Source organism: Sabethes cyaneus, chromosome 2, assembly GCF_943734655.1.
Source record: "Sabethes cyaneus chromosome 2, idSabCyanKW18_F2, whole genome shotgun sequence".
Lineage (NCBI taxonomy): Eukaryota > Metazoa > Arthropoda > Insecta > Diptera > Culicidae > Sabethes > Sabethes cyaneus.
The window spans coordinates 200,099,644-200,117,555 of NC_071354.1; the positions used below are offsets into that span (position 1 = coordinate 200,099,644).

The 17,912-nt window shown below is 41.0% G+C and overlaps 1 protein-coding gene and 1 non-coding gene across 2 annotated transcripts in view; both read left to right on the forward strand.

The window, feature by feature from the left end:
• LOC128736538 (oocyte zinc finger protein XlCOF22) overlaps positions 1-12,400 on the forward strand; it is a 36,654-nt gene extending 24,254 nt beyond the window's left edge. The window contains exons 2-5 of the mRNA XM_053831021.1: positions 9,916-10,971; positions 11,032-11,204; positions 11,500-12,123; positions 12,375-12,400. Of these exons, the coding sequence (XP_053686996.1) occupies positions 9,938-10,971; positions 11,032-11,204; positions 11,500-12,123; positions 12,375-12,400 (1,857 nt within the window). The 5' untranslated portion in view covers positions 9,916-9,937. The remainder of the gene's footprint in view (positions 1-9,915; positions 10,972-11,031; positions 11,205-11,499; positions 12,124-12,374) is intronic.
• Positions 12,401-13,678: 1,278 nt separating this feature from the next.
• LOC128738990 (5S ribosomal RNA) lies at positions 13,679-13,797 on the forward strand. Its single transcript, XR_008412137.1, has one exon. It is a non-coding gene; the product is annotated as a 5S ribosomal RNA (ribosomal RNA).
• The last annotated feature ends 4,115 nt before the right edge of the window (positions 13,798-17,912 follow it).

Consider the following 17,912-nt stretch of genomic DNA (forward strand, 5'->3'; position numbering starts at 1 on the left):
AATTTCTTAAGGTATAACCTGGAAGTCTGATAAATTTAATTTGTTCGCCCGGTATTTTTGCGATAAGTAATTTAATCCAGTTTCAAGCCCAATTTCATAACCAATCTCAAGTCCGATTGTCTGTGAAACTAGCTGATTGCCCGATCTTGCTCGAAGCCCCTTTGTCACTCTTGTATTTGTTAATGTAACGAAAATTCTCATATTGCTAGAAATAACCCCATTTTTCTTCATTTGAATGTGTTTACTCCCTTTGTCCGCTCCCCTCCTGTTGTCCCGCAGCCACTTGTATATGGCTTCTTTTAGGTAATCCCTATGAAGGGAGACAAAGCCTTTTTTTACGTTTTTGAAACGTCACCTTGTTAACGGCCATCCTGTTCCCCCCTTTCAAAAATCCGTTCTTGTCGTCCCGCTACTTTTACAACTGCTATCATTCCAAAAGTAAGAACAACGCAACTCTTTACATATTTAAACCTTCCTTCCCCCTTGTAAGAGATTGTCTCCTCCTTTTGTCAACCCCCCTGCGCTGATTCTTTTATGTCAAGGAACATGCGTGCCAAGTTTGATGAACAACCCTCCAGGCGTTCTAGAGTTATGACGGAACATACAAACATACGTTCCCCTTTTCATAAGGGGCATTCCATCTCAAGTGGGCAAGAAAATCGGAAAAAATGGAATCGGCCATCAGCGATTTCAACCAAAATTGGAATTTGCTTATCGCCAAAAATACCGGCCGATTAGATTAAAAACATCGAAATTTCAGGTTGCACAATAAGAATGTTTTTAAAGTAAATTCCACAAAGATGGCAGAACACCCCAGTGCACAGTGGTCCAAAAGGGCGAAAAGCGGAACTTTTTCCCTAGTGTCTTTTGCTTTCATTTTATCATTTATGGTCTTAAACACTTTTTCGTATGAATATCCCCCTTAATCTAAAACTGTCAAAAGTTCGTCATTGCTTACTATAATGAAAATAAAAAATAACTTTTTCGTTTTAGGAAATATAGACATAGGTTCTTTGGCAAAGTTGTAAATATTGTAAAAACAAGCAACTTTTCTGAATAAATAAAATTTCTATATTTATCGAATGCTGAACTATAGGGCATATTCTTTAAAACTTCTTCAAAAATTGGTTTTTCATACTTAGCTTTTGTTAGTTGCATTTTACAAGAATACAATCGTCTAGGCAATTATCGAAGCTCTCAAAATACACGTTTTTGCAGAAGACCATAAATCTCTTGGACCTTGCTTGCTGAGTTATCGCATATTCAAGCTTTAAATTTCCATAGCTTTACGAGCCTATGGGGTAAAATGGGGCAAGCAGATTTATGAAATCAGCGCTTCATCTTATAGCTTAAGTCGAGTACTATAAACTTGTATGAGTTCCGCTTGTCCCTAACCACCCAAATGAGAGTACGGCAAGCATACGTTTTATGTGTTTCGCGTTCGCGAAAGGCTCGATACACGCCCATTTTTTGTGTTAGTATATAGACACATGGTTTCTTCGGCAAAGTTATGGAAAATATGAAAGTAAACAACTTTGCCAAAGAAATGACATTTCTATCTCTATCTCTAGTGCAGAGCTATAGAGCATTTTCCTTGGAAATTCTTTAAAAATTAGTTTTTCACACTTAACTTATATTGGTTGCATTTTACAGGAATATATGGTTCTAGGCGATTATTGAAGGACTCAAAATACACGTTTTTGCAGAAGACTGCAAATCGTTAGGACCTTTCCTTACAAAGAATGACTTAAAATTGCCCCAACTTCAGATTCCAGATTCCAACTTCGTTCCAGATAGTCTGGTAATGGTGTTGTAGTAGTATTTTCAATCCACGTATCGTTCCCTGAGAGAGCTTAAATCTTTCGCATTTTCAATTGTTCGACTTTCGTTTGCTGTCTCTTTTTCACCTTCCCTGAGATGCACGATTACCACCTTATTTTCGGATTACCTACGAATGACCGAAACACAAATGGCCGAATCACGAATGGCCGAAATAACGAATGGCATAATATATCAAATGGCCGAATCATAAAAGGTCGAATCACGAATGGTCGAATCACAAATGGCCGAAACACGAATGGCCGAATGTCATATTCGACCAAAAATATTCATAGTCTTCAACCTGCGCAAACGTTGGGTACATGCTGTCCTTACTCACTGCCGCTCGTTCGGACTTAACTAAGGGATAATCCCTAATAGACAGTAAACTTAGGAAAATGCATGCACCTAAATAGTAGTAGTGACCCCCCCTCCCGCAGTGGCCGGCGCTTTCGACGGCGGGTTACCGGCGCACACTCGCGGCCTACGGCCGTCTCGCCCTGAATCATCTAGGAAACATTTGCTACTAACACGGTAAATACGTCTCGCACCTTATAATGAAGATGTATTTATAATCAAGAAATATTAAGTAAAAACCAGTATAAAAATTATCTTTCGTAGATATATGCTTATATTATAATTGTAATCTTATTCTTACTGTCATGGATTTTCATAAAGAAGTGAATGCAGTAAACTACAAGTTTATCGCCCTATTACTAAAGCGGCCGAAATATTTCATTCAATATCCCGCCGTGTCCATCTTTGTTGACCGCACATAGCAGCATAGGACTAAAACAACATTACTCGAGCAACGCAGACATATTCATGGTGGTAAAACGGCTGCAGGTTTGTTGATAAAGTACTTTTATTTGATGTTTTTATAATGTAATAAAAATTCTAGGCTTTGTCATTTCTACCGCAAAATCGGATACAGGAGGCGTACGACGCGATGGAAGGAACGATGCCTGAAGAATTTACATATTTTCGGAACACTTACATAAGTGGGAGGAACCGGAACAACAGGCCATTGTTTCACCCCACTCTGTGGTCAAATTTTAGGCCTGTCATTGACAAGCTACCGCGGACCACAAACAGCTTGGAAGCATGGCACCAACGATGGACAACCATTGTTGGTTCCAATCACCTGTCAATGACCAGGATCATCACAGAGCTGCGGGTGGAGCAAAAGGCGATAGAGGGGAACATCCTTAGAATTCTTCAGGGGGATGTTCCGAATTCGCGGCAAGAAATAGACGAAAAAATCTACTCGAAATGTGTTAAAGCTCACAAAATGAGCAGCAAAAATTTTGTTGACGCAGTTGCGCTTTTATTAAGCGCTAAACTAAGGCGTTCGTAAAGCATGTCTTGTTTGTTTTATAGTAGTAGTTTGTTTTTTGTTTGATTAAGTTATTTGTTATCTGTTAACTACTTGCCAATTCATGGTTTTTTACTGAGTAGTTATTTAGGCATTTCGAAAAATTTCGGCCTTTCGTGATTCGGCCTTTCGTGATTCGACCTTCTGTGACTGTGACTATTGAAATTCTTCCATTTGAATTTCGGCCATTTGTGTTTCGGCCGTTCGGTACCAGCCCCTTATTTTCCACCATATTTTTAACCTTGTTTGCGTACACTCAGTTCGGTCTTTTCTCTTCTCCAGTCCTATTTTTGTTTCGTTTTTTCTCCTTTTTTGTACGGTTTTCTTAGTTTTTGCTCCCACTCTCCATCCGTATTTCCTCTTTTCACCTAATTTTTCGCTTTTTATGTTGCGTGTTTTCTGCTTCATTCCCGTTTTCGTTTTTCTTCGTTTCCTATTCCAGTTTTTCTAAGTTTTAGTCCTCTTTTTCTCATGTCTTTCACTGATATTTTGTTATTTTCTTTCCCGTTTTCAGTCTTTTCGCTTCTCGCACCCTTTTCTTTTCGTTTCCAGTTTTCGTAGTGTTTCAACTATTTTTATCTCCTTTCCTTCTCGTTTTTCCCGTATTCTTTTTGTGTCCCCTACGTTTTCCTTTTTTCTTTCGCCCATTTTTTCTGTCTTGACGTAGGACTACGTCTGTCAGGAAGGTAGCTGGTATAGGGGGTATTCCCAAAAATCTAAAAATGCGAGCGTCACGAAAAAATGAAACATTTTGAGCGCTAATAGCTTAGCAGTTTCCCGATCGATTTTAAATATTTTTGCGCCAATCGATCGGAGAATCTACGCATTCACTCTAATAAAGAAAATTAATGATTGATATGCGCACTATTGAAAAATTGAAAATAATGAAACATTGTCAAACTGGAACCGCAACAAACACCGCGATTGAACCTAGACCAATTCGATATCTTTGCTTGGGAAGTACGCGCCAGAAAGAGTAATAAAGTCTCCTTCACCGCTATTCTATATTTCGAACGAATTGGTATTTCGAACGAAAGTTTTTTCGAACGAAATTTTCGCCAGCAAAATCAAATGGGCAAAACATCTCGTTCGAAACAAGTCGAACGAAATAAAGGATCGTTCGAAATACAGAATAGGGGTGCTTGTCCCAACAAAATTTCTAACGACCGCGATTAAACCTAGACCAATTTGATGTCTGTGTTAAGGAAGTGTGCCAGAAAAAATGACAAAAGTTGCTTATTCCAACAGAACGCAAATTCCTTGTGGCGAGACGATTAAACCTAAGCGAATTTGATATCTGTGTTGAAAAAGTGCGCTACAACTACAGTTCAGTTATAATATTATTCTATCTGAATACGCATGTTTGCCTGGATACGTCTGGATACGTCATTCACACTTTTTAGAAGCTTTAGCGTTAGTACCCCGTCGTAAATTGCATTCCATATAGTGTTGGACCAAGAATTTATCCTTGAGGAACTCATGTTGTAACCTTAATAGATTTGGGTCCCACGCTCGTCTCATAAACCAGTACTCGGTTTTGGAAATAGCTGCTTCAGATTCTGTACACGTAGTAACTCTCATTCAGTGTAGAGATTCGATAGCATCGCAACTAGCGCTGTTAAAGGCATTCTTAGTTCTATTGTTATCACGGCACAATGGTGTGATTACCCCTCCGATTCTGTTTAGATTCCGTTCTCTTTTCCAGCTATCTCGAGCACTACCCTAACTGTATCTACTAGGCCGTATGAATAAAACAGTTTGCTTTGCTTTTCCTGTGTAAACCTTATGGAAAAAGTAAAGCAAACTCGTTTATTCATACGATCTACTGTTGATTTTCCTCTTCGAAAACCGAATTGCGCTTTCGACGGCTACTCTCAAAATTGATCAGAAATTTCCCGAGCGCATCCAACAACCAGATAAACTTATACGATGTTGGATCTCCCGCGGGTTTACCTGATTTTGGTATCAACAAAAGGTTTTGTATCTTTCATCTATCCTTTCATTCAGATATTTCTGCATCACCACTCTGAACGTGTCAGGAAAAGACTGGATTGCCGCGTTCAAGGTTATATTGGGGATTCCATCCGTTTCGGGCGGTTTATTGAACTTTGGCTCTGTTGCCACTGATAAAAGCTCTACATTGGAGACAAGAGTACCAACGAAATCCTCTTCATTGTATGGCGTGGGTGGCCAGACCGTTGGTGGATGCTCCGGAAAAAGTACCTCAACAATTACTTTTTGCTTGTCCGGGCACACCGGGATTTGCTGCGTTTTATTTCCCGCTTCAGCGCAGCTCTAGCAATTCGGAACACTTCTTTGCGTGGCTTCTCTGTCTTCGTCTGTTCTTGGTCTCTGGACGAGCCTTCTGGCTCTAAGACAGCTTGCACGGAGCGTGCTAATCGTAACGTTCCACCAGTAAGCAGGACACCAATTGTTTCTTTGTTGCAGTTCTCTGGGCATGGTAATGTCTCATGCCCTCGCTAACAACTCTGTCAATTCGTCCGCGTTCAGCACTGCAGAACCACTAACTGTTCGTACTTCGTAGTGCTTCCACGAAGAGATCCTTCTTAAAGACTTTTATCTTCCACTTTTGTGGAAGATCCCAAGTCCCAAGTTTGTGACCGCCTGATTGCCGTTGAGTTTGGTTGGCCAATGCTATATCGAATCGCCTGATGATCGCTATGGGTATAGGCCTCGCAAACTCTCCAGTTCTTTTATGCCACCAATCTCTGCGGACTGCAAAAGGTTACGTCAATAATATATCCTCGTCCGTCTTTGCGAAAAATACTGAGCTACGCCCTCTTGCATTGTTACTTCGACTGACCAAGCGTTGAAGTCTTCACCAATTATTATGATCGAACCACGTCCAGCCAGCGCCGCGGTAAGTTCATCCTGCATTTGGTGAAATTGCTTGGTGCTTGCATCTGGGAGGTGTATAACAGCTGCATGTGAAGATCGCGTTAATTTTAGCGATCACAAAACCTTCACACGTGTTGGACACTAACTCCTGTATCCTGTAACTTGCCCATAACATGTACCGCCGCCATACCTACTATATCCGTTACCCAATTGCCGTTATCGAGAGGAATTCGTGTGTGTGTGTGTGTGTGTGTGTGTGTGTGTGTGTGTGTGTGTGTGTGTGTGTGTGTGTGTGTGTGTGTGTGTGTGTGTGTGTGTGTGTGTGTGTGTGTGTGTGTGTGTGTGTGTGTGTGTGTGTGTGTGTGTGTGTGTGTGTGTGTGTGTGTGTGTGTGTGTGTGTGTGTGTGTGTGTGTGTGTGTGTGTGTGTGTGTGTGTGTGTGTGTGTGTGTGTGTGTGTGTGTGTGTGTGTGTGTGTGTGTGTGTGTGTGTGTGTGTGTGTGTGTGTGTGTGTGTGTGTGTGTGTGTGTGTGTGTGTGACACCTCTGTGTCTCGGAGATGAACTTTGCGATTTGCTCGTTATTACGCTTATTAAAAGCACAGACAAACCGACGAGACACTCGCGATAATTCCATCGGCCAATCAAAAACCACTCATTTTTCAAAAAAGCATTTTTCGCAACATGACCACACCGCGGCGCGCAAGTGTTGCTTTGAGTTTTTAGTATAAAACCATTCAAATGTACAAAACCCTACAACATAAAACCCTGCAAATGCAAGCTACTCCGCTACATGCATAACAGAGGGTGCTAGTGTGCAAGCAAAATGTGCAGGACGATGGTTTTTAAAGGATTTTCTTCTAAGTGTCGTGTCAGTTCGTCAGTGTTAGAAGGTTATTGTTAAAGCATATCGTAATTTAGGGACGACCAACTGCACGAATGCATAAAATCAGCTTTCCCGTCTCAATTAATAATTATCAGAACCGATCGCGCGAATCGATTAATGACTTCAGGTAGCTTTTCTCCTTGCATATCCATCGATAAAAGCCCACTGCACTCAGCAGTCGGCAGCTTAGTAACAAATATATTGCATAGCAGATCACACCGGTGTATCTTTTCGCTACTTCTTTCGGTCCAATATACTTATCTTCAAACTCCTCATCGCGAATACTGTTCCCAATAATCCGAAAGACTTGACCTGCGGCTACAGTTATCATATAGACATAACTCTTGGGAAAAAAAATCAACAAAAACTTTCGTTAAAAAGCGCCTTTTACCAACCAACAATTAATTTGAAATGATTCTTACACCGTGCGAAGGACGGGACAGATAGTGTTAGATCTATTTGTCTGTGGTTATCACCTTGTAAATCACTATTGTATTATTATACGGTTCGCCGTTTCGTTTAAAAGTTATAAGCAATAATGTGAATCTGGATTTTAAATAGCTTTTTCGATGAATTTGAATTAAAGCGGGCTTCTGCGACAATTTTTTAATTAACCCGGTTTATTTTTATGACGATTTTTCTTAATTAAAGTGATTTATTTTTCAAGATTTTTCGAATTAAGGCGGTTTCATTAAGCTGTTTTCTTTTAACGCGCCACGCAACCCCCGTGTAAAAAACGACATGTGTATAACAAAGGTTCCTTTCACCGACAGGTGGATTAAATCGGAATTTTCTTCATAATTCTATTGGTTAATGGGATTTTTTATTCAAGATTCGGACGTTGAAATCGCTATGCAAAAAGAAAATTAGGATAAAATATCTTATCTAGCGATTTAGTGGGTTGAAGTTGTCTGAAAAACGGGCGCTTGATCGCATCGCTGGATTTTACACAGAAATACACACGCAAAATAATTCACACGTCCTTTCTACGTGAAAAATCACGTAAATTTCTCTACAGGGAGTTAAGTGACTTTTAGTTGAACATGATTGGAAAATACAATAACATCTATCTGATTTTCACGAAAACGCATTAGTATATATGAATTCACATAAATAGTACGGGAAAAGTTAGATGGAAAATAGTCACATAACTTTTTCCATAATTTCGATGTAAAAATTATTTTGGGTGTATGGCAGAAAACCTATTTCCAGCTCATAGAGCAATTACTTCTATTTCTTCAGCCTGATTAAGTTCTAGTGGACGAACAGATGGTTTTGATGTTCAATTATTAAAAAAACAGAAATATTTTTAGGAAAATTGTTATAAAATACAGTGGTCCCCCGAATAATGCGATGCGTGGTGGTCCACGCCCACTGTATTTTCTCAGTTTACTTTCGATTAATGTAGTTGATTTTTGATTTTTAACAAGCTTATGATGGGTTCTTACAATATACTAAAATCAGGGGTGACATTGCAATTCTCGTTTCGAGTGATTTTGGTTCGTTTCGCCCATTCGTTTAACGTGGTCGAAACGAACCAAAATCACTCGAAACGAGAATCGCAATGTCACCCCAGTTTTGTGGTCGAAAGACTGCTGGAATTTTTGGGATACACTATAAATCGAATTGGTGCCACTTGATTCAATAAAATGTTCTAATCTAAAAAATCCAGAGCACAGATCCTAAATAGAAACATACAGACTAATCTCAAGTTTTTAGTCTTAACCTTGAAATGCGGTCATACATATATATTAATATTTTTTTGAAACAATGATTCTACAAGCTATAATCTGAGATTATAACCGGATTTGAACCCACTGGTACTTGTACCTTTGAACCATAGAGGAGCTTGACCAGCGTACAAGCACCAGCGAACCACATGCCCTGGCGGGTGTTGTGGGTTCGAATCCGGTTATAATCTCAGATTATAGCTTGCTTCGACTTATGTACCTTCCAGCATTGGACAAAAGGTAGGAGTCAAAATGACTACTTGTCAAGCGTAGCTACTAATACCCCCCCCCCTCCTTTCCTTTCCGCTCTTCCGCTCCTTCACCAAAATTTTCATTTCTTTCCCCTACCGTCCCTTCTTCAATTGTAGAACCATCGTTTCAAAAAAATATTAGAAACATACAAATATTCACATTTTTATGTTAGATTGTTCGCCAACAACAGTGGTCTTGGCCCAGGAGATTGTAAAATGCATCATTTCGTGACAAATTAAAAATATCACGTGAATGAAATAAAACCTACCCATGAAATACGATATAATAACCAAGAAAACACCGGAATCATTAAAACACATACTTCGAATTTGTTGCAAGGTTTACGGCGGCAGCATTTATAAATAAGCAGAAATTATTCGTTCCAAGTGTTTTTTGCGCTTTGCCAAAACACTTAAGCTGCTATTCGAAATTTATCTTTCGAATTAAATACTGTTGTAAATTGTGGAAAATTCATAGGTACACCGACTGCAGTCCATATATTCTGGTTCGGTTCAGTTTTGAACAAAGTTGCATTTCCTGATTTTTAGAATACCATTTTTACCTACTACCGTGTCGAGCAATCACCTCTCCCGAATAGAGAGCAAGCGAGTGGTTGTTTATGAAAGTCTATAAATAATAAGTTGATACAACCGTGACTGCAACCCAACCGACGACACGTCGTGCAGAGGGGGAAAAGCCAACGCCAGAGACAACGGTTGCCGCCAGATGAAACCCATAAATTTTCTTTGATGATTTTCACCTCTAAAAGCAATTCCATCCCAGCTAGCTTACGGTCGTCGTCGACGTCTTCGTCGGCTACACGGTAAGCTGCGAAGGAGGGTGATTAGTTTACGGTCGTCTTCTAGTTCCGGGATGCGACTCAACCCGCGGCAGCACAAGCAGCGTGATCGTTTACGTTGGCGAGCTTCGTGTGTTGATCTGCTTTTACGCTGTTTCAATTGCTTATAATTTTTTTCTCTTATTTTTGTTCTGTTCTAGGGGGATCGTTTTGTTGGTCGCCATGGTTCAGGAAATGCCTAGCAGCGTTCCGGAGGAACTTTACAACCTCACCCAGCTGGCGGAGGTGTCTATTGCGGCCGGTAAGCTGAACACGGCAGCACAAATATCGCCAGAGCATCAGTCGCCGCAGTACCACTTTCACACCAGTCACTATCCGGTTCATTTTGGTGCCATCAAATATTACAGTCTACAACACCAACATCAGCAACAGCAGCAGCAGCAGCACCAGCAACAACATGAGTCAGCTGCTTATCATCCGACTGCGGAATACTATCAGCACGCAGTTTCTTATCAATGTACCCAGCTACGAGGTGATAGTGACGAAGGGCGAAATTCTAATCTAGATAACCCGCCGATGCTATCGCCTCCGTCCCCGATTCCGGCTCAGTCATACTCGGCTACAAAGAAAAAATGGAAGACAAATTGGGAGATCAACCGAAATTTGAAATTGCAACAGCAACAGCGTATCAACAAGATAAGAGATGCAAATGAGAAATCAAATTACGACGATGACTCGTACGAAGCGAATGGCCGCACGTATTACACCTCATCGACGATAAGAACGCTGGATGGTGTGGGTGTCGGAACGAGTCCCCCAAGACCTGACAGTAGCAGCAGTACCACCAGCAGCAGCAGTAGTACGAACAGCAGTTGTGATAAAGCTTCGAACGAGGAACAGCCTCCGGCCAGAAGAAACTCATGTGCCTCCGAGGAATCGGAAGATTCCAGCTACTCTTATTCGCACAAAGTGTTTGATCGGAAAAAGTCACGAACCCTCTCGTGGAACAGTGGAAGCAGCTTCGAAAGAAATCATGCAGAAGGTGGGCACCGTTTAGGCAGCAGTAGAGAAAGCTGCCAGGCGGAGCATGGCCGAATTAATGGACGAGAGTATCTCGACCTGGTCGATTGCGGTGGACGCAGCGGCAGCAGCTGCGATGAAATCGGTTCGGCCGGAGACGATGTACACAGTTGTCCCGAGTGCGGTAAAAAGTATTCGACTTCGTCCAATTTGGCCAGGCATCGACAAACTCATCGGTAAGTTGCAGTCAAATAGTATGAGTTTTAGTTCTTTTAACGAAATTTTTCCCGTTGTAGATCGCTGCAGGACAAGAAAGCTCGTCGTTGCCCGCACTGCTCGAAAGTGTACGTCTCGATGCCGGCCTACTCCATGCACGTCCGCACGCACAACCAGGGCTGCCAGTGTCCGACCTGCGGCAAGTGCTTCTCCCGTCCTTGGCTGCTGCAAGGTCACATTCGAACCCACACAGGTAGGTTGGCCCGCCACTTGGCTTTAAAATGCGTACACTGAACCGCTGCTCTGCTGAAGTGTTGACGACCGGCAGACGACGACGACGACGGCGACGGTGATGCGAATATTTTTGGCCGATATTTTTGAGATCTAAAAATATCACCCGACTTTCCTTGTGCATATATATCATCCGCGTTATTTAAATGCCGAAAATGAGAAGCAACCTGCTCATGTATATGTTTTTTTTCTTCTCTGATTTTTTTTGCTTTTCTTCAACCATCTGGATCGCATTGCTGCCGCCATCGACTCGACAGGTGAAAAGCCGTTCAAATGTAGCGTGTGCCAGAAGGCATTTGCCGACAAGTCGAATCTTCGGGCGCACGTCCAAACTCACTCGAACACGAAACCGCACTGCTGTTCTCGCTGTGGGAAAGCATTCGCCCTCAAGTCATACCTCTACAAGCACGAAGATTCGTCCTGCATGAAGAACAAAACCAACAAACATCCCAAGCAGAGTCACGCCAAAATCCGGAGGAAGATCGAAAAGGATCGTTCGCTCAGTAGTTTGGAGAATCGTCCGTACGCGCTAGGGTACGGTTCACATCCTCTTCAACACCATCAGCAGCAACAGCAGCAGCAGCAGCAGCAGCACCTATCGAGTCCGCTAGATTTGGCCCTGCAAACCGAGCTGCAGCTGAAGAAGGATGCCGTACGAGCAAAGATACGGGAAGTTTTGGAAGACAACTGCAAGAAATCAGCAGCCCAACAGAAGGCAGCCACCGACAACCGAATCAGCGTTATCCGAACAACGGCCAGCACGCACGAAAGCTACTACGGCCGGCCGGAAGATCGTCTCCCCCATCAGGACCCTCGCGTCCAGCTGGGCTCATCCGGCAGTGATCATCCGGCAGTGAAGGCAGTGGCTGCAGCAGTAGCGGGTTTGAGTTCTCGAGAAATTACGCCATCATTGCGTAGCCTTTCTTCGATGCCTTAGTCCCGCCGTAACTTTTGTTTTTTGTCATTTGGTGTATTTATTGGAGCTTAATCGGTTGCCAATCCGAGAGCAAATCGAAGCATTTGTACCGTACGTACACTTTTGTAGGTTTAGGAAAAATTTGTCCCACGCAACTCTCGTGTAGGTACACCTGCGCGCAAGTATTTGAGTACTTGTTTTTTGTCTGATTTGTAGGCAAGACACGAGACTGTGAACTGTGAATTCTCATGTGCCTTACTTTTGTCTTTGAAGCTTTGAAAGTGTTGGTGCTCGAACGAAAACTGTAAATATTTATCAATCGTTTAAAATGTATTTTAGTATTAGGTGTAAATTTTGTAAGAACTCTGGCATGAGCAACCATGTTTAGGTTCAAATGCAGCACAGCAGCTGCAAGACAGCTAGCTGAACCAAAAATTAAAAGAAGAGGAAATCTTTTCCGCGAGGTAAATTTGTCGAGCGGAAAGCATCCGGAAACGCTTTTTTCCTGTACATTTTTCGAGCGCTTTCGATGCTTTTTGTGTCAGTCAGTGAACGTTTTTCTGTAAACGGCGACGAAAACAGCATTTTTCAATGTTTAGTTTAACTTTTCATTTTCGTGTTATGTTTTAGGTTTTTCTATTTTACAAAGGACGAGAACGTTCTAGTCTTTTAATTTTTACTTTAGTTTGTAGTTTAGTTATCATTTTAGGCTAGCTTATTTTACTTCATTGTCTTTTTTGTGCCACGGAGACCAACCAATGAGTTAATCTAATCATTTTTACGCATTTTTGTAGCTATTTAAGTTTGATTTATTTTAGTTTTTTTCGTTTTAAGTGTACTTCTTGACGAGAGATTCTCAAGCTGATAACGATGGTGCCATAACGATAGCTTAGTTAGTTAGCAGAGTGTAGCGATAGAGTGTCAGTGAAAGGGAGGATAAGTTCATTCATTTGAATCGCCCGTTCTTATTGAACAACAATGGTCGGGAAAAGTGCAATCAAAAGAGCGTAGTAAAGCAATTGGCAGAGTATTTTTCAATGTACTTAACTACCGAATGTACTGTGTAATTTTGTATGTAGACTAGAATATAACTTGACAAGACTTATTAAAATAAAGATTTTACGTTAATGACGAACGAATATTGTACTGTATTATGCATTTCTGTATTCTTCGAAATAACTTATGCGAGGGAAAAGAACTAAAACGAAATAAAATTTTAAGTTTGGGACTACTAACAGAATTCATTAAAATTTCTAACGAAAACTTTAGTTACAAATCAGAGTTACCCTAATAAGTGACTGATTTTGTATTTAAAGTCATCAGTGAACCGATTTTTTGCGCAAAAGATACAGATTTTGCCTTTGCACTCAAAGAGAACAAATCGCTACTGAGAAAAAAGAACTTTCCACAGGCTGTTTACTGTTGCAGTCATATGCAAAATCAAGAGTCCGATTATCTATAACGGTATTGGAAAAATCGATAAAAATACTTTATATTCACAAATCAAACCACTGTCTTTCGTCAACGACCATACCACGTTGAAAGCACCGGTTCTCGTCCGATCACCGAAGTTAAGCAACGTCGGGCATGGTTAGTACTTAGATGGGTGACCGCTTGGGAACGCCATGTGTCGTTGGCCTTTTTTTCACATTTCACATTTTTTTTCACATAAAAAGCCATGGCTATTTTTAATCTTTTTTTAAGGTTAAGGTAAGAAATTGAGCGACATGACAATAACCAGTATTATAACTGTATTGTGATTTATACATTTAGACAGCAAAAACTGTTCTAAATTTTATTCACCGTTCCACGGATAACGATTATTTTTCCTTTTGAATCATTTTGAATGCCATTACTTTCTCACAGAGTCCTTTCCATTTGACAACAAGGGATATTTTTATGAAGCTTTTCTAGAGGGCATCATCACACCGAAAAGCTTATTTTGAATTCAGCACTCGTTTGAAAAGTTAAGAGTGTTCAGTGTTGTCAGTTTGATTCGTGTTGAATTACTTTTGACGTAAATCTCAAGGTAAATCTTGCGAATAAATATTTCTATTTTTTAAGGTAAGGAAACAACGATCCACCGTGCAGTGAAATCACCGCCATGACTCGCTGCTAACCTGGGTAAGAGCGGACTGGGAGCCAAAGGGCCCACCGGGCCTTTGAGATTAAGGGCCCAGTCTGCTGTATTCTCATGACAGTAAATTAATACAAAAAACGGCGGTCTTTAGCTGCTCAAAAGACATCCGCGTTACAAGGACAGTACATCGAATAATTATGGGCTCTATTTTGGAAGTCATGTCGTGCAACCTTGACGCATTTTTCTTCTACCCAATCTTCACTACTTTGAGTTTTAGTTTGTTCAGCCACCACTACAGATGTTGTTCATCGGCAAAGCAGACGAACAAACTAGATTTGTTGAAGATTGTGCCTGTGTGTTACTTCGTTCATAACATCCTGTAGCGGCATGTTGTACAGCCCACATGAGGGACCATCACGTTGACAAAGTCCCCTGCGAGGTTAGAATGGTCATGATTTTACGGTCGATGGTATCATACACAACTTTGAAATCAATGAAATGATAGTGCGTTGAATTCTGTATTCATGGACTTTTTGGAGGATCTGCCGCAGCGTGAATATTTGATTCTTTACTGACCATCCTTCAGCGAACCCCCAGATTCTAAGGGTTAATTACCTACAAAATTGCAAGTATCAAATAAGCTGATTTCATAAATGATACGATCTCAACAGTTCAACATATATGTGTAGCTTACTGCGCCTACACGTCAGAACAGAGAAAAGAATCGAGAGACCAGGATTTCTGCTTTTAGAATCCAGAGGGTTCTTATTTCATAGTGCAGGCGATTCCCGTACCGAGTTATAGCTTTCCCTGGGATTCATCTCTTGGATTCTCCTATAAAAATCCTCAGGTATCAGCATCTTTGGCTCGAGCAGCACGTTCCTCTAAAAATCCTGCTTCTATAAACAAGGTATCCAAGAGACTCTATGAATCTTTTTGGTTCGTCCTGGTAGAGCTGTGGAAAAAAGAACCCACCGTCTAAAAACGCCAGTACGAAGAGCACGTGCTCACCGGTCCAGAGGAGAGGAACGCCAGCAACGACATACGGAGTTTCTACAAAACGGTCAGGTGCAAGAATTTTGCCATGACTGAGATGTGCAATGATAGTGCTGACAACCTGCTTACCGACAAAACGACGGTAGCAGCCAGGTGGAAGAGTATTTCCAGACGCTGTTGAATAGAGAAGTAAACACGAAGATCAGCAGGTACAGGATAAGAATTATGAGCGACGGCCGAGCTGTGGAGCCACCAACACAGGAGGAGGCTATGAAGGCAATCTATGAGCTGAAAAACGGTAAGGTTGCTGGAAAGAATGGTGTCCTGGTTGAACTTTTAAAAGCAAGGAGCGAGCAGCTGTTCGAAACAATTCGCCGCATCATTGTCAGGATATGGGTGGAAAATAAATATCGGAGGAGGAGTTGATTGGCCTCATTTCCCATAATTTTAAAAACGGACATCGACTCGAGAGTAAAACCTATCAAGGAATTACATTTCTCAATTCTGCCTATAAAGTGCTCTTCCTATCCTGTGTTGTAGACTGAGATCGTTAGCGGAGTTCTTCGTCGGCGAGTACTAAGCTGGTTTTCATAAGGGTCGGTCCACGATGGATCAGCTATTTACCCTGCGTTTAGTAACTGACGAGTTTCGGGAGTACAACTAGCAGACTCATTATCTTTTTGTTGATTTTAAAGCGGCATACGATTCAGTCAAACGAAATGAGCTGTGGCAGTTAACGCTAGGACATGGTTTTCCTACAGAACTAGTGACGTTGATTCGTGTGACGCTGGATGAGTAAAAATTATGAGTCAGAATAGCGGATGGGACCTTACATGCTTTTTGATTTTGCGGATGACGTCGATATCACCGAAATCAGCAGTAGAGCAGGGAAAGAAGCCTTTAAGACATTTAATTGGGAAATTGGGGCTTACCATTAACACTGCCAAAACGAAGTATATGGCAAGCAAGGAGCGTGGAAGCCCAAATGGTGCTGGTGCCGAAGAGGAACTAAATGGGGAACGATATGAAATTGTAGATGAATTCAGATATTTTGGTAAGCTCATGACAGGTGACGATATAAGTCGCAAAATAGAACGACTAATTACTGTTGCGAATTAGGCTTTCAACGTATTACGTTTTGTAGCTGAAGTCCCGTAGCTTGCAAAATCGCATAAAACTGGTGCTCTAGAGAACACTAATCCTCTCAGTGGCCCTTTACAGACATGAATCATGGACGTTAAAGGAAGCTAATCGACGAGTACTTAGGGTTTTTAACGTAAAATTTTGTAAAATGGAAAATGGAGTGTAGCGCAGACACATGTAAGTAACCAAAATTATTTTAAGCAGAGAATGGCGAAGAGGCCGTAGACTTCGGAGTAGACCCCGCAACTGAGAAATGTGCGCTATCGAGGATGATGCACGTTCAGTTGGTGTTCGAGGGGTTTGGAGAATGGTAGCCCAGGATTAAATACTGGAGGACCATAATTCATTCGACGCTGGATCGATAACGGACCATCGCCACTGAAGTAATCTAAGTATGAGGCTTAAGCCGACAGTTCAATATTTATGAATAGTAAAATAACTGCGGATGAAATACAAATTCTACTTTTAAATTCTCAGAATTTAAGCTGCTTATATAAGTATTTTCGGAGCTTGGACCACAGTTCAACTAAAATGATTTCTCTAATCACGGGGTCCCAATAATTCAATATTTATAAGCAGTAGAAAGAGTTCCACTAAAACCGTAATTTTTCCTAAATTTGCAAGTATTCAACCTGCTCATATAATATTCTATAAAGCTTGGGTCCCAAAAAGTTAATATTTATAAACAATAGGGCGACTTCGCATGAAGTAGAATTTTTACTTTCATAATTCTAAGGAATTGCTTAGTTTTTTGGAGTCATTTCATCCAAGCAATTTGGCAATTTGGGCAATTCTATTTGTAGGCATTCAAGCTACATGACATGAGTTTATTATTAACTTGGAAACTTAGGTTTAAATTTGCAGACTCCAACAAGTATTTTTCGGAGTTTTGGATCACAAGTCCAAAATAAAGCTGCAAAGAGAATTGAATTTATATATGAGAAACTACATTTGAATTTTCAGTCATCAAATCGGATGGGCCCCAGCAATTGAACATTCGTGAGTCGTAGAAAAAGCTAAATTTAAACAGAAATTTAAATTCGGGGCCCCAACAGTCCCATTTGAAGCTGAATTTTCAATTATCAAATCAGATGATTTCATGAATCATGGGCTCCAGCAAATGAACATTCGTGAGTCGTAGAAAAAGTTAAATTTAAATAGAAATTTTGGCTTAAAATTCGGGGCCCCAACAGTCGCAGTTGAAGCTAAACTTTCAATCATCAAATCGGATGATTTCATAAATCATGGGGCCCCAGCAATTGAATATTCGTGAGTCGTAGAAAGAGTTTAACTGAAATAAAAATTTTGGAAAAGCTCATTTTGTGTAACAACGAAATGTTTACTGGGTGCCCACCGGGCATATGTCCAGTGGGCCAGTCCACCCCTAGCGCTCACGACTGGCAAAGTTATTCCTTTATTAGCCAACACTCAGTGAAAGTATGAGTGCGTCCTTTGCTGTCGGCATAGGACCTTAGTTTCCAACGGGATTGGTTACCTGATCTTCAATTAAGGGGACATAAACGACTAAAAATTTT